The sequence below is a fragment of the Mesoplodon densirostris genome, chromosome 7, assembly GCF_025265405.1.
Source record: "Mesoplodon densirostris isolate mMesDen1 chromosome 7, mMesDen1 primary haplotype, whole genome shotgun sequence".
Classification (NCBI taxonomy): domain Eukaryota; kingdom Metazoa; phylum Chordata; class Mammalia; order Artiodactyla; family Ziphiidae; genus Mesoplodon; species Mesoplodon densirostris.
This window is the reverse complement of record NC_082667.1, coordinates 12,292,809-12,309,874: the sequence shown is the minus strand read 5'-3', so window position 1 is coordinate 12,309,874 and position 17,066 is coordinate 12,292,809. Positions and strand designations below refer to the sequence as shown.

Sequence of the window (17,066 nt, the reverse complement as noted above, 5' to 3'; positions counted from 1 at the left end):
ACATGGGAAAATCCTGAGATACACCAAATATGGACTCTGAACCAGGCAAATCAAAATGATTGGTCAAAGGAAACAGGGAAGTAATGCCCCATAAAAGTAACTCAAACTGCCCATGAGGTGCGACTCCATTTATCTGTGTTATCGATCCACACGTACTGTATTTAAATACTTTACTTGTTTCACTACTTTCTGTCTTAGTGGGAATTCTTTTTCTGCAAAGCTGTAGGGCCAGGGCCTTGTCACTGACCACTGGTCTAGTGACTAGGATTTGGTGCTCTCACTGCCGTGACCTGACCTCAATCACTGGCTGGGAACCGAAACCCTGCTTCAAGCCGCTGCGGGCCAAGGCCATCCGAGATCACAACCACAGATAATCCCTGTTGCAGAGTCAATATTGCTTAGCAAATATTCCATTTGCTCTTTTACCTTTAATGATCCCCATCTAGTGAGGCAGGACTGTGTGACTAGTTCTAACCAGTGGGCTGAAGCATAATGTCCATGTATAATTCTGTAGTCTTTTATCCCCTGCTCTTGTGACTAGGAGTTTTCATGTTCTAGATGGTGCAACTACAAAATGGTGGAGCCGTTTTAAGCCTGGGTCTCTGAATGACTACATGGAGCAGAGCCCCCTACCAATTTGTACAAGAAAAGAATTGTTAACTAGAATAAAACCTTTGCATTGGAGCTGATGGTTACCACAGCAAACCCAGCCTATTCTGACTATAATCCAAACCACCAAATTGATTTTCATCATCTTCTTTAATCCTTACAACAATTCTTTCAAATAGGAAATAGAAAACAATTTTTTTTGAGGAAACTGATATTCTAAGAGGATAAGGTTTTACCTTAGAAGGTAATACCATTTATGAATGTTTGCTATAGATCTCTCATTGCTGACTTTGCAGACCCCAGGAATGAGCTTATTGAGAGCAGTAATTGTCATGAGTCAGCCACTGATTTTAGGTGGAGAATCCAAGGAATTGGAGATCCAGAATGTAGAGAATTGCCACTTGAAATGTAGATATTAGCATCCCGGAGATATTAGGAACCACTTGGGAAGATGTAAGTGGAAGAGTAGCTAAAAGGAAGCACCTCTCCCTCTACAACTCTAATCTGTACCAATTGGAAATTCCACTGGGTTCACAGTTCTTTCCATTACCTTCCTCATAATGAGTTGGCAGGTTATCCATACCATAAGAAAACCCCTTATTCTTTCCTTAGTATGATTCCCAGCTATGATCTTCCATAAAGAGTAAAAGTCAATATTAATGAGCACAGAGACAAAAAGAATAAAAAAGGGGAAACTGGAAAACTCAAGCATGGTTGAGTTGGGGAATGGGAGGTTGGATATGGTGACCAGTTTACTATGACTATGCTATCTTTTAGCTCTGTGATATCAGAGAGTAGCACTATGGCCCTGAGAATTTGGCAGATGGACTAAAGAGGAAGAGGGGAAGAAAAGAGAGGCAGAGGGAGCCATCCAAAAAATTTCACCAAACTTACAGTTTTCCTTGCAGAGCTGGTAGTTCTTGCTCACTTCTCAGGTGCCAGTGAAAGGCACCTACCGTTCATTCCTGAGGGCAAGCACCATATGGTATTGATGCTTATCAGAGCCTGAAGATCTGGGGAGAATATGGGTCAGGATGAAGGACCCTCATCTAAGCTATATCCCTCAGGAACTGGATTTTACAAATGACTTTTCTGATTGAAACTTTTACGCCTTTGTTACTCAAACTGTAGATCAAAGGGTTCAGCATGGGGATGACCACAGTGTAAAAGACAGACACAGTCTTGTCCTTCTCTGGGGATTTGTCTGAGTTACTTCTCTGGTACATGAAGGCCAGCGTCCCAAAGAAGAGAACAACAGAGGTGCAGGTGGAGAAGGTCTTGGCTCTCCCACCAGCAGACTTCACTCTCAGGATTGTTCTGATGATGAGCATGTAGGAGACCAGAATGATCATGACATTGACCAGGAACATGAGTTTGGCAAAAAAGAGAGTGACAGCCTCACTTTGTGTCATGCTGCTGCAGGCAAGAGTCAGCAGTGGTGGGAGATTGCAGAAGAAGAAGTTGATCTGATTGTCATCACAGGAGGAGAGGGTAAAGATGCATATGGTATGCCGGATGGCCCCCGATACCCCACAGACATAGGCCCGGCCAAAAAGCCCCTACAGATGCCCCAAGTAATTGCTACGTTATAGAGCAATGGGTTGCTAATGGCAACAAAGCGGTCATAGGCCATTACTGCCAGCAGGTAACACTCTGTGCCTGCACAGATGGTGAAGAAAAAGAACTGGGCTGCACATCAGCCACAGGAGATGACCGTTTTGCTTGTGGTCAGTGTGGCTGGGACCTGAAGGGTGATGACCGAGGTATAGCAGGCATCTGGCAGGGCAAGGTGGCTCAGGAAGAAGTACACTGGGGTGTGGAGTTGAGTGTCCATTTGGATTAGAATAAACATTCCCACATTTCCCAGATGGGTGACTAGATAGAAGACAAGAAACATCAGGAAGAGTGAAATGGCCGGTTCAGGGTGATATGTGAAACCCACAAGAATGAACTCCGTCACAGTGGTGAGATTTCTTTTGGCCATAGGCTCCACATGGCTGGATGGCCTGAGGAGAATGGAAGTAGAGATTCCAGAGCTGAAGGCCTTTGTCTTCTTCAGTGTCAGACGTTAGGTGAAAACCTCAGATATTTTTCTGCTCAGAGAGAGAAGAGAATGTTATCATTTTAAGAATCTACAACTGGCAGTGACTATGGAGCGTGTTTACCTATCTCTGCATCCCTCCTGAAAATGGACCTTGGGTAGATATTTCTTCAGGTTCACTTGCTTATTGTCTGTGACTTTCTTTCAGAACAGAGAACTTTAGACTATCAAGACTGGAAGGGACCAATCTGGAGTCTGTCTCTTCTAGAATATTCCCAACAAATTGTCATGTAGCCCAGGTATACACCAGGGCTGACACATATGGATTCTAAGGCTGTGCCCTGATAACTCCTGGCAGGGCCATGTGTATAGACTGTGATGTGAATGATGCCTCCAGAGTGGTCAGATGCAGAATCCTGTGTTACGTGATGGGGACTTTCTGGGCACTCTGCCTTTGGAACATTCTCCCTGTTGGGAAAGCCACAGTGCTCTTTCTGTATCTTCTACACATTAGTATTATGCTCGATTCTGCACGTTGAGTAAAACCCCTCTCTCCCAAGACAGTTATTATACCTACTCTTATCTAGTCTCCTATTCTCCAAGTCAAACATTTCCAGTCATTTCAGCAACTCCTCGTGAGTCCTTTCCTAATCCATTTTTGCTCTCCTGTGAAGAAGGTTATCACCTGTCTTGGATCTCTTTCTTGAGGGTCCTTGAAAGAAAGTGATTCTGTGAAAACCATTAGCTTTATGGAGCCCTTATTCTGTGTTGGACATTTCCGCATTAATTGGCTGATTTCTCTCAATAATCCTGAAATAGCCGTTGTGAATTTCACGCTTGAAATGTGTAAGCTGAGGGTCAGGAAGTTAAAGTGGCTTGTCAAAGAATAAATTGCAAGTGCAGAAGCCAGGATTTAAGCTATGGTGTCACATCCCTAGGGCACTGCTTGTTTCATTAATTTTTAGCCTTTGTAGTCTAGAAGTAGCTCACCGAGAGGGGGTTTATAGAATTTGGTAGAACCAGTTTCCTGTAGAAATCAGGTTGATTCTTCACTTTCTGGTGGTGAAATGAGTTCTTTTGTTAGCTATTGATTGCTCTGGGCTCTGTTCTCCAGGACAATGTCTCTTGGGGTTGAGGGTGGAGGCTGCTCCATCAGGGATTCTGAGACTCATGGAGAGGCTGGTTGGAGTCAGGGTTAAAGACTTGTTTCTGAACTATGGGGTTCTCACTAGCCGTAGAACTTCCACAGAACATTTCAGTTTTGATCCTGAGAATTCCATGGCTCATAAGGCAAAATCAAAATCCTGGTGTTTCAGACACAGAATACCAGGTCCACCAAGTTTCTAATAATTAACTTATCAAAGTAAGGTATGGAAACGGATGCCTATCAAATGTACTGATTAGCGGTAGCTTGATTATGGACCACCCTGGTTTATTCCATTGCTCCCATCTTCTTTGATCTTAAACATCTTTCTTCCAGAACACTGCTGTTACTGTGATATTTCTGTGCTCCAACCACCTGCTTCTTTCTGTCCCTCTGTTAAATGTTTCCCATCATTTTTCTCTTCTCTGCTTCCTCATAACTTTGAGTTATACATAGTTGTGGCTATTCACCCCATGGGAGTTCATCATCTTTAGCTCTATTGAAAAACTGAAAAATTATTTCAGTTTTTTTTTAGTTCAAATACTTTAAAAAGGGAATTTGATTTATTCAGCTGCCTTTGTGAGAGCCAGTCCAAAAGTTAAAAAGTTGAAATTATATAGCCAGCCTACATATTAACTGTCTGCTGTGTCCAAAGGGTCAGTTATGTGATACAAAACATAGCTTCAAGCCTTCAGGTGGGTTGTGGAAAGCACCAGCATTGTGACATCTCTTTGAGACCCGAGTCTCGAAAACTCAGTTTGGAACTTACTAGTATAGGCATCCTGAATTTGCACTCACATCTATTATTCTGTTCCATGGCTTAATACATCCTTCTTTCAAAGCAGAATTCTTTATCCTTATTTAGCCACAGAATCTTCTTTTCCTTCTTCCCACAGAGATGGAAATTTAGAGACATGGAACGCATGCTTTAGGACACACTTAACTAGATGTCCTCCAACAAGTTTTTTGCTATGCTTATATCTGAAGCTCAAGATTATAAATATAAGTTTCTTTGAAGCTTTTAAAAGATTACTCTGAATATTTCAATATTTGGACTAAATAGCCAGCAAATTCAGATTGCTAAACAATCATATGCTTTAGAGACTTATAGCAATATCCCACTGCTTAGTAGGATTTGGATTGGCCAATCCCACCATCTTTTTTCAGAACTGTCATAACCTTTCAGTCCAGCCCTTGGACATGTTCCACAACATTTGCATAACTTAGTCCACACGGCCTGAGAATAGATACCATCATGCCCTCGTTGACCTAAAAAGAAATATTCACCTGGCAGCTTTCTTCTGGATGGTGGTAGCTAAAACTTGTACCTATTCAAAACATTGTCTCAATGGGAAAACCTCACAATGAGAACATTCCTTGAAACTGTGAGTTATTAGCTGTTGTCTGGTAGTTTCTGTGTCCATGTCTGTCCAATGTCTGACATTCTGTTAGGAGAGCATCTGGGTGACTGGTTTCTCTTTCTCTCCAGGATTGGGGGTCACTGTGCACATGACCCTCAGGATGGGCTCATATGCTCTTCTCCACCTTTGTTGGAAATACCCATGACCCTCACACAGAACCCTGGAGTCGGAAAGGACCCTGTGAGGCAGTTCTGTGATTTTCCTGCTCTGTTCGTCAGAGACCTCAGCCTTTGTGGAGATGCCTCAAGGGACACAGCAGTGGGAAGTAAACGGGAGGCTGACCAGGTGGGGAGCTGCCAACTCAGCCCCAGCTTCAAACAAAGCAGAGTTTCTTTTAACGCTGTTAAACAAACAGGTGCTTCATTTCATTTTGTTTGAAAAGGGCGTTCCAGTGTTAAAAAAAGATTCACATATGGTCCAATGTGTTCTTTTCAGTTAGCAGAAGAGAATATTGAACCTCGGAGAAGAAGAACTTTTACCTGATGTGTCAGAAAACATTCCCTCCCAAATTTATCTTGATGGGGCCTCAATACGAGCATCTTATTTGGTGCCTCAGGAGAGGCCATGGGGTTGTGAAAGAACAAAGCAGTCCAGGATGGAGCCACAGGGATGGGAGGATTGCTATGACATAGTCAGGACACTCAGAGGCCAGGTCACCGAGGTTTCCATCTCGTCACCTCCCTCACTGCACATCCCCTCCTGTAACATCCATTGCTACATTATCTTTTCAAAAGCTTCTTTCAAGGGTCTTTCTCTCTGACCTCACCAGCTGAGACAACCTCCTCAGAGGGATGGGACTTATCCTTGGTACATGCTCTGAATACCTAGTTATTCAACCATGTGGGTGACAGGGGAGTAATAATATCTTGATGCCAATTACTGTTCCCTGCACTTGACATATTTGTTACTAACTACTGCAACCCTAAGTACGTAGGTCTATGCTTGTTTCACAGAAGACAGAATTAAAGCCTTGGGAAAATAACCTGTGCAAAAGGTCACACAAATAAAATGTAAAGTTTTTCAAACTTTTGGAAAGCACACTTAATAGTCTCTGGAAAATATATGATCTCCCAACATAGTTACAAGATTTACATGACCTCATAGGGAAAGAACTGGTCCTTTTGTTCCTGCGAGGGACTTCTATAAGGCACTGCTGATATTTTTGTTTTCTGAGCAGATCCAAGGAGATTGCTGCTGTGGCGATCTGAAAGCCATAGTAAATGCAATTACCTAATCTTCCTTGGGCTGATTTTATGGATATGCTGAAACCCACTTTTGAATAAACTCGCAGCAGGTAGCAAGACCAGGCTGTGCACCCAGTTTTATCCAGAGTTCCTGGGCAACATTCAAAGCTTGCAACCTCCAGGTTCTCCAGGTGTCTAACTGTTTCGCCTTCTTGCCCAATTCAGATTGCCTTGTTTCTGAATCGTTGAGTTTTCTGATCCAATTGAATCCTTTCGTGTTTTTAACATCTTACAGGTGTCACCTAAGATGATGCTTCTGGTATGAAGGTGGTAATGCTAAATGGAAGAGGGACTCTTTTTTCTCTATGATTCACTGTGATAATTTACCTGCTTGCAGTGGGGGTTACGTGAGTCCAGACTTGCCTGCAAATCACAAAATGAGTGGGACAGGGCTTTATGTTTCTGGGAGAAGTCATCTGCCTTCAATTAGAGCTGACTCAGGGCTCTCAGTAGGTAAGAAAACAATGGGTCTGGGGATTTAAAAGCTCAGGAGGGTAAGTGGTAGATCCTAAATGACCTAATTTCCCATGTTCCTCTCTGTGCTCTTCAGGGACTGAACATTGTCACTTCCATGCCACTTCCTCCAGGGCTGGAAAGAAACGGAGAGACAATCCAGACCTACTTTGATATGTTACAGATGAAGGTACAGACCTGGGGGTGGTGCACGTCTTATCCGAGGTCACGTAGCTTCTCAGCTGCCAGCTGGAGGGCTGATCAGAAATGATGGTGGAGGATGGCTATGGTCAGGGCGAGGAGACTAGGACCATGAAAGCACAGTCTCACCCATTAGTCTGGTCTTCTCAAGGATTCTGCTTCCTTCCAGACCCAGTTCAAGTCTTACCACTTCTGGGAAAGCTGACTAAACCCAATATAGATGTTCCCAGCCCTCAGTGAACTGTACCTGGATTTGCTTTCCATTCTATATTGTGGCAGAGTCTTGAGCATCAGGTCTTCTTTAGTTTAAACATCTGCCTCACAAAATATTCTGTGGGAAAAGGGTTCAGTCCTTTATCCTATTTATTTATTTATTTATTTATTTATTGGCGGTACACGGGCCTCTCACTGTTGTGGCCTCTCCCGCTGCGGAGCACAGGCTCCGGACATGCAGGCTCAGTGGCCATGGCTCAGCAGCCATGGCTCACAAGCCCAGCCTCTCCGCGGCATGTGGGATCTTCCCGGACCGCGGCACGAACCCGTGTCTCCTGCATTGGCAGGCGGACTCTCAACCACTGCGCCACCAGGGAAGTCCCAGCCTATTTATTTAAAAAAAATTTTATTTTATACTGAAGTATAGTTAATTTACAGTGTTGTGTTAGTTTCAGGTGTACAGCAAAGTGATTCAGTTATACATATATCCACTCTTTTTCAGATTATTTTCCCATATAGGTTATTACAGAATATTAAGTAGAGTTCCATGTGCTATACAGTAGGTCCTTATTAATTATTTATTTTATATATAGTAGTGTGTATATGTTAATCCCAAACTCCTAATTTATCCATCCCCCCACCTTTCCCCTGTGCTAACCATAAGTTTGTTTTCTATGTCTGTGAGTCTCTTTCTGTTTTGTAAATAAGTTCATTTTTACCATTTTTTAAGATTCCAGATATAACTGATATCATATGGTATTTGTCTTTCTCTGTCTGACTTCCTTCACTTAGTATGATGATCTCTAGATCCATCCATGTTGCTGCAAATGGCATTATGTCATTCCTTTTTATCAGCCTATTTAATTTTGAAATAAAGGAAGATCACTTTAATGGTGTTAAATCAGTAACAACAACAGAGCTGGGAAAAGTCATAACTGAGAAGGGACCTCCTAGGGCCCCTTGATTCCCATTTTGTTGTTGCCAAGGAAAGTGGGGAGGCACATCATCTGTCTATGTATCACTAAATCATATGTTTTCGTTTGGCTTATTTTTGATCTCTCTCTCTTTGTATATGTATTTGTTTTCTAGTTGTTTCTAGTTGGTTGTTTTCTTGAATAAGATAAACATTAATTCTTCTTCCACATCAGAGAAGCCTAGAGATAGGCATCCCATGGCTGGTATGGTGGATTAAAAATGTCATCAGGGGCTTAGGCTCTTCCTGCTCTGCTGTTTTCTATGCATGGCTTGTAGCTTCAAGGTCACCTTGGTAGCTGAATGGCAGCCAAGGCCCCAGCCATCACATCCACACTCCAGATCAGAAGAATAAAAACCTAGAGGCAAGTGTTTTGAGTTTTGTGCTATTATAACAATGCTTTATGAACATTCTTGCACCTGCACCCTGGTAGGCATGGACAAGAGTTTCACCATTGTGCATACTTAGGTCACTGAAATAGCTGAATCACTGGTTATGTGTACCTTTGATTTTTAAAGGATAATGCCAAACTGTTTAACAAAATTGTCAGACTAATTTATACTACCCATTTTCCATATCCTTGTCAATATAGTGATGTCATACTCTTTAATTTTTGCTAATCTAATGAGCATACTGTGGTTTCAATTGGCATTTTCCTGATTACTGACGAGAATAAGTATCTCTTCATAGGTTTATTGGCTGTTTGGATAGTCTCTTTTGTGAATTACCTGTTTGAGCCTTTGTGCCATCTTTTCTTAGTGATTTCTAAGTACACGCACGGGCATGTGCGCATGCACACACACACACACACACAATATAATAGTCCTTGTTGATTGTGTGTCTTAAGAAGATTTTTTCCCATTCTGTGTTTTGACCTTTCATCTTCTTAATCATGTGTTTTAATGAACAGAACCTCTTTAATGAATACTGACACATTTAGGGATAAATTTATGATTAATGCCTTTTTTTACATATATGAAATTCTTCCACATAATGAGGTTATGAGAACATTCTCCTCTATTATTTTATAAAACTTTTATTAACTTCCCTTTCATATTTAGTTCTTTAGTCTACTATGAATTCATTTTTGTGTGTGGTGAGAGGTAGAGGTCTGTATCAGTTAGAGTACTTATAAGTAACAGATGGCACATTCAACTTGGGTAATGTCTAGTAAAGTCACTATTTAGAAAAGGTGTGGACAAGATTTAAGAAAACCAAGATGGGATGATGTGGTACCTCACAGCTAGTAACAGAGGGAAACCATTACCAGTCTTACAAGTAGTCATTCATATTGTGGCTTTTTGACCTTCAGCCAGTGACTTCCAACATCCCTGTGTTCAATTGCCTCAAGCCAGCAGAATGGGAAGGAGCATGGCTTGTTGGAAATGGTCTACACCATTTATTCAAACATTCTATTGGCTAAACTCTCAGCTACATGTCTATGCTTAGCTGCAAAGGAGGCTAGTTATAAGTCTAGTTTTTTAACCAGTCCTAGCTGGATAACATGAATCATGTGGGGTCAGAGAGCAAATTGTGGTAGGCAGCCCCTTAGATGGCCCCTGATGATTCCTGCCCTCTGGTATTCACGTCTTTGAGTAATTTCTCTCTCTTGGGAATGGCCTGGATTTAGTGACTCACCTTTAGTAAATAAAATGTGGTGGGATGTTACTTTTGAGATTAAGTTTCAAAAAGACTGTGGTGGGCAATTAGTTCTGAGGAAAGTCATCTGTCATGTTGTGAGCTGCCTCATGGGGAGGTCCATGTAGCAAGGAACTGACATATTTGACTACTAGTGGGGAAGGATCCAAGTCTTCCCAAATCCATACCTTAACTTTCAGCCCTTGCCAACATGTTAATTACAGCTTTGTGAGAGACCCTGAGCCAAAGACATCCAACTAAACCGTGCCTGGATTCCTGACCCTACAAAAACTGCAATAGGAAATGTTTGCTGCCTTAAGCTGCAAAGTTGACAACAATAGACAACAATAGACAGTGACATGCAGTAGGGGAACTGTTGTTCTCTAGCCTCATGGGGAGATGGTATAGAAGGCAAACAGAGCTTCAATACTCTGCTTACTTCTTGGGTTTTTTTTTTCCCCTTGGATGTTTAGCCTTTGATTTCTTAGTATATTTTCACCTTTTTATTTTATCTTTTTACATGTTTTTAAGGAGCCAGCTTGGTCAGAAAATCCTAGTCCACCATATTGCCAGAAATAGAAGTCCTATTTATTTAAATCTTTCTGCTTTTCAATAGATCTTTCTTGAGCACCTACTGTGATTCAGGATGTGCACTAAAAATAGCAGTTCTTGCCTCCATGGAACTTACATTTTACTGGGGGTGGGGATAAAAAACAAACATGCAGTTAGATATCAGGCATTGTTGTATCTTGAAGAATAAAATAGCAGGGTAGGGGGATAGACAGTGACATGCAGTAGGGGAGCTGTTGTTCTAGATATGGTGGTCAAGAAAGGTTTCTCCCAAATGAGGCAACATTTCTGCAGAGACCTGGATAAAGTAAATGAATGGGTCTTGTAGGTTGATAGTGGGTGGGTGGGGGAGAGGAGAATGCTTGTGTAGATAGTTTCTCCTTTGTAGGTCTGCAGAGGATGCTGGGAAGCAGGCATGGATCTCTCATTCCTTTTATTTCAGAGGGGTTGAATGTAGGGAACTTGGACACCGCTTGGTGGATTGTGGATCTGAGAATCATTGTTGCTCTCAGTCTCCCAGACATCAATAGAGCTGTCTTATCTGGGACAAGCCCCATGGCTGATGCTGACTTAAATGCCCAGGTCCTATCTTAGCCATCACAGAGAATAGGGTCCATGTAGGTTCTGAACAAATTTTTATTGAATAACTATTACATGCAGTCTCTTCCAGCTTCTATCCATCCAGCTGCTTAACCAAGAACTGGCAAGTGTATAGGGATTTAGGCTGAGTAAAGTTCTCTCCTTGTTAAATAGGTCTTTTATTTTATTTATTTTGTCTTCTCTTACCTATGACCTTTGAATGTCCCTTCACATGACTCCCAAGTTCCTAAGCAGGAAAACCATCTTTTATGATTCCTGGAGAAAGAGCCTAATGAATAAGACTATTTTTTTGGTGTTGTTGGGAGAAATTTATTTATTTATTTATAATTTAATTTTTATTTTATATTGGAGTATAGTTGATTCACAATGTTGTTTTAGTTTCAGGTGTACTGCAAAACGATTCAGGGGCCATTTTGCCTTAAGTCATTCTGTACCAGAGAAGGGACAATTGTTTATAAAATGGTGTTCAAAGGTGTTAGAAGAGAGTAGATAAGACTAGAGTTTCTGGAACCTGAGTCCCTGAGCTCAAATCAAGAGGCTTGCTTCTGTGACCCTGGACAACTTAACTTCTCTATGTCTTATTTTCCCCATCCCTATGTGGGGATAATAATTGCACCTACACCATAGGGTTGCTAAGGCATCATAGAGTTGTTAAATACATCTAAACGTTTTTAGAATAGTGTCTGACATATAATAGGTGCTCTGTAACTCTTAGCTGTATTAATAATAATAATATTTTATTAGGAGCTAGGACAATGAGTTATTAGGTTCTTTAGGTTATAAAAGAGACCATTCAGATTATCTAGTAGAATATGGGTCTATGGTTAAGACTTTTATGCTCCAGAAAGGAGACAGAGATTTCTTGGGGGGACCTATTGGGAGTGCTAGAACTCAGTCTGGAACATAATTCAAGATTTGGAAAGATCTAATGTAGCACTAGGGACTGGTTTATATGGCTGCCTCCTCAGCATCTGACATTTGCTCATTTCCTCTCTGGTCTGTCCATAAACATGACTCAGCCATTCTCTCCATAGCTTATCATCACTTGTGAGTCTCATTTCTCAGCTAACTTAGTCTTTTCCCATATTTTTCTGTTTAAATCCTCAAGGGGGAGATACTTTTAAAAAAAACAATAATTAATTAATTATTTTGGGGCTGCATTGGGTCCTCGTTGCTGTGCATGGACTTTCTTTTTAGTTGTGGCAAGTAGGAGCTACTCTTCATTGTGGTGCGCGGACTTACTGCAGTGGCTTCTCTTGTTGTGGAACGCGGGTTCTAGGTGCACGGGCTTCAGTAGTTGTGGTACGTGGGCTCAGTAGTTGTGGCTCACAGGCTCTAGAGCACAGGCTCAGTAGTTGTGGTGCACGGGCTTAGTTGCTCCGTGGCATGTGGGATCTTCCCGGACCAGGGCTCGAACATGTGTCCCCTGCATTGGCAGGTGGATTCTTAACCACTGCGCCACCAAGGAAGCCCAAGGGGGAGATATTTTTATTGCTCCTGCTTAGTAATCATTGTATGACTCTAGAGCATCTCATGGCTCTCTACTCTGTTCACGCATTGATGAAACCTGGGTCAGGGGCTTATACTAGTCTGATCACTTGAAGGGGAAGGTCAAGTGCTAGAACAGTGGTTACCTAAGCTATGAGTGGGGGAAGTTTCTCCTGCAATGAGAGAACGATAGAAGTATAGACACACTCTTCATTTACTTTATTTACTGAGTCTCATAATGAGACCCAGTCCTTTCTTTATTCAAAGAGTGTAGATATAATCAGTGTCAATGAGAGCAGATCTGCTGTAACATACTGGAGAACTCCTTTCCATTAGAGTTCTGTAAGTATAGAATCCTTTGGCCCTGTTGACCAAGCTTGAACTAGTCCCCAAAGGGGAATTTATTGTAGGATTCCAATGTGTCTTAAGGAAGCAAGAAAATTACTGTGGCTGCTTCTTAGTACAATGGGAAGTAGGAAATAGAAACTGTCAGAGCTCTTAGTCTTTTTTGTTGCAGAGTCTCTTTGAATAACTACTTCATTTTTGCCTCTCTCTTGACTTCTCTACTTTGGATGATCGGGTCTCCTATGCTAAATCTCTTTTACATGTTGAACTTCATAATGCCCATGGAAAAATTTTTATTAAACCTAACGTGGGTCAGGTGCTCACTTCTGAACAAATCAGCTGTAGGTAGGGTAAAGGGCCATCTTAATAAAACGGTTGTTCCCATATAGAAGGGCATGGAGGATCAACTTCTCATAAATTCAAGATTGGTTAGAGGGGTTGGGCACACAACAATACATTCAGTGAAAAAGACATCCTTTGGCTACCCTTGACTATGTGGGAGGTAAACAAATGCAGTCTCCCCTTCCATCCCCCAAGTTAAACACCCATATTGATTTTATTTCTTGGGTGAAAAGGATTTATATTCACCTTCCTGAATTCATTCTCTTGCCCTATCATTTGTTCATGATCTCTTTACTATTTGTTCACCGCCATGGAATTGTGGCAAGGCCCAGGGTTGATATCGGAAAATGAGGGAAAGCGAAGGGAAGAGAAAAATATATATTGAGCAATTAATTGGTGCTAGATTTCTTAGTCATCACCTTATTTAATTTTTACCATACACTCTTAAATTAGGAGTTGTTACATTTGTTTTAGACTTGAGGAAATTTAGGATCTGAGAAATTAAACCATTTACCCTAGGTTTCACAGTGAATTAGTGGTAGAATTGGGATTCAGATACAAACCTGACTCTGAGAGACATTCCTTGCCTATGGGGCTGTAAACTCTGAACAAAGGGACTTTGAGCAAAGACCCAAAGGGACTATGAGAAAGTGTTTTCTGAATTGCAAAGTGGGATCTTCTACCTAACCATGTCTTCGCTATTTGCCGCTTCCATAAGGCTCAAATGAGACCATGCCTGTGCCATAAAAATGTGTTCAAAAACAATTATTGAGAACTCATCTGGTCCGAACTCTGGACTTGGAGACGAGTTCAGCAACGAAGAAAACAGACTCTGCCCTGAAGGGTTTTGCAGTCTTGTGCGGGAGTTTCAGTTACTTTCCCCTCTTACCACATCTTTTGCCAGAGAAGATAGTATGTGGTTCAGCGTTTTCCTTATACCTGCCTTATACCTACCTTTGCTCTCTGACTTTGCCATTCCTGGAAATAGGATGCTTGGTAGGAGAAAATTGTTCATGAGGCAACCTATGTGAGTGGAGAGGAGAGGCAATGCACCATATCCTTCAGAAACTAAGGAATTAGTCCTTGAGGAAACAGCCCCAAAGGCTTAATTCACCTTGAAGATATCAGAGTAACAAAGCAGGAATAAAAAAACCTGATTAAGTGGGAAGGCAACTTGCAAATTTGGAATTTGCAAATTTCATTGTTCTGGCTTGAGCTCTCCAAGCAGGTGACTGGAATCTCTAGAATGGTGAAGATGAAGGCTCATTTCTTAAACACTCCCTTCCCTTGGCCATTTAGAGACTCAGTTTTGTCTTACACAACACTCCTCCCTTACTGAGGTGATCAGTCACTCACGCATTAAAAAAAAAAAAAAAAAAGACTATTTAGTTTTATCCACAGGGATCTCCTGATATAATCCTTGTCCCAGAGAAAAAGGCAGTATTGATGGGAACAAAACAGAGAGAAAGGATGGGAAACCCAAGCATGCAAAGAGTATTGGGCTGGATTGAGATTAACTGAAGACCTCTGGGGACTCTGAGATTCTGTAAATTATGATGTCAGTGAGCAGTATGAGACTTCTGGGTTCTTAGGAATGGACTGGAGGTGGGAGATGGAGAAGAAAGTACATTTGAATTGCTGGAAATAAATGTTATCACATTTGCAGTTAAAATTTTTTTTTTTTTAGTGATCTTTTTTTTACATCTTTATTGGAGTATAATTGCTTTACAATGGTGTGTTAGTTTCTGCTTTATAACAAAGTGAATCAGTTATACATATACATACGTTCCCATATATCTTCCCTCTTGCGTCTCCCTAAAATTAAAAAAAAAACTTTTATTGAAGTATAGTTGATTTACAAAGTAGTGTTAATTTCTGCTGTACAGCAAAGTGATTCACTTATATATCAATATACATTCTTTTTTCATTTTCTTTTCCATTATGGTTTATCACAGGATATTAAATATAGTTCCCTGTGCTACACAGTAGGACCTTGTTGTTTATCCATCCTATATATAATAGTTTGCATCTACCAACCCCAAACTCCCACTCCATCCCTCCCCCACCCTTCCTCACCCTTGGCCACCACAAGTCTGCTCTCTATGTCTGTGAGTCTGTTTCTGTTTAGTAGATAAGTTCATGTGTGTCATATTTTACATTCCACATAGAAGTGATATTGTATGGTATTTGTCTTTCTCTTTCTGACTTACCTCACTTTGTATGATAATCTCTAGTTCCAACCATGTTGCTGTAGATTTGCAGTTTTTCTTGTGTGCCTGTGGTACCTCTCTACCTTCTTTTTGTTTGTGGGTACAGGTTGCATATACTGCTGGTGCCTATTAGGATCTATTAATATGGGAAAAAAATGGACCAAAATGAGAGGTCCTTACACCCAGATCTACACACTCTGTGACACTTGGAATCTACCAGTGACCTTTCTGAAGGCCGCTTTCACATCCTTATTTCTCAGGCTGTATATCACAGGGCTCAGCATGGGGATGACCACAGTGTAGAAGACAGACACCACCTTATCTTCCTCAAGGGATTTGCCTGAACCATTCCGCAGATACAGGAAGATGAGGGTCCCAAAGAAAATGGCCACAGCAGTGAGGTGGGAGGAGCACGTGGAGAAAGCCTTAACCCTGCCACCCGAAGAGTTCACCCTCAAAATGGTCTTGATGCTAAGCAGGTAGGAAATCAGGATGACCAAGGCATTGGCCAAAATCACAAAGTTGCCAAAGAAGACAATGACAATCTCAGTGTTTTTTGTGTCACTGCAGGCAAGCTTCAGAAGAAGTTGATCTGATTGTTATCACAGAAGGAGAGGGTGAAAGTACACATGGTATACAGGATGGACCTCGCTAACCCATAAACATAGGCTCCCAGCACTAAACTCCAGCAGATCCTGGGATGCATGACCACAGTGTAGAGCAGTGGGTTGCTAATAGCCACATAGTGATCATAGGCCATCACAGCCAGCAGGAAACACTCTGTGCCTACACAAATGGTGAAGAAAAAGAACTGGGAAGCACATTGGCCATAGGAGATGACTGTCTTGCCTGTGGCGAGTGTGGCCAGGATCTGAGGGGTGATGGCCGAGGTGTAGCAGATGTCTAGCAGGGAGAGGTGACTCAGAAGGAAGTACATTGGGTATGGAGCTGGACATCCTCTTGGATCAGAATGATCATCCCTATATTCCCCAGAAGGGTGACTAGATAGAAACTCAGAAACACCAGGAAGAGGGGAATCTCCAAGTTAAGGTAGCCAGTAAAGCCCATAAGGATGAACTCAGTTACTATGATGAAATTATTCTTGGCCATGGATTCAACATAGACTGTTGATCTGAGGCTGAGAATGAAATGAAAAAAGAAATCCCAGAATTGAAAGACTGATGTTTTCTCTCTGGTAGAAGTTAGGTTTATATTTCTGGGCAAATGTACAAAGATTGTTTTTGAGAAATCTTATACCTGGCTGATTCTTCTCTGGCATCCTGCATTTTTGGAAGCTGAGCCATGAGCTGGTGTTTCTAATTCAAATTAACTCTGGTTTATATTTGGAAATTCCTGTGAAGATAAGAGACACATAGACTCCGAGATTTGGAAATAATCTAGGCAGCATCTGCTCTAATCCCCATTGGATCTTGGAGTCTCCTCTGCTGCACACCCTCCACGTGCTTGTACAGTTGCCTTGTGAGCTTCTATCTGTGGACAGTTCTACCTGTTAATTCTCTTTTTGTATCTGGATTCTTTCTCTTTATATTCTATGCATTGACTTTAGTTTCGCC

The 17,066-nt window shown here is 41.6% G+C and overlaps 1 protein-coding gene and 1 pseudogene across 1 annotated transcript; both read right to left on the bottom strand.

Moving 5' to 3' along the window:
- Positions 1 to 1,658: 1,658 nt before the first annotated feature.
- LOC132494115 (olfactory receptor 9I1-like) lies at positions 1,659 to 2,593 on the bottom strand (annotated as a pseudogene).
- Positions 2,594 to 15,680: 13,087 nt separating this feature from the next.
- On the bottom strand, positions 15,681 to 16,602 carry LOC132493823 (olfactory receptor 9I1). The gene is given in 3 exon segments (XM_060104682.1): positions 15,681 to 16,072; positions 16,075 to 16,434; positions 16,437 to 16,602. Coding segments are annotated over 3 exon segments (918 nt in total).
- Positions 16,603 to 17,066: the final 464 nt, after the last annotated feature.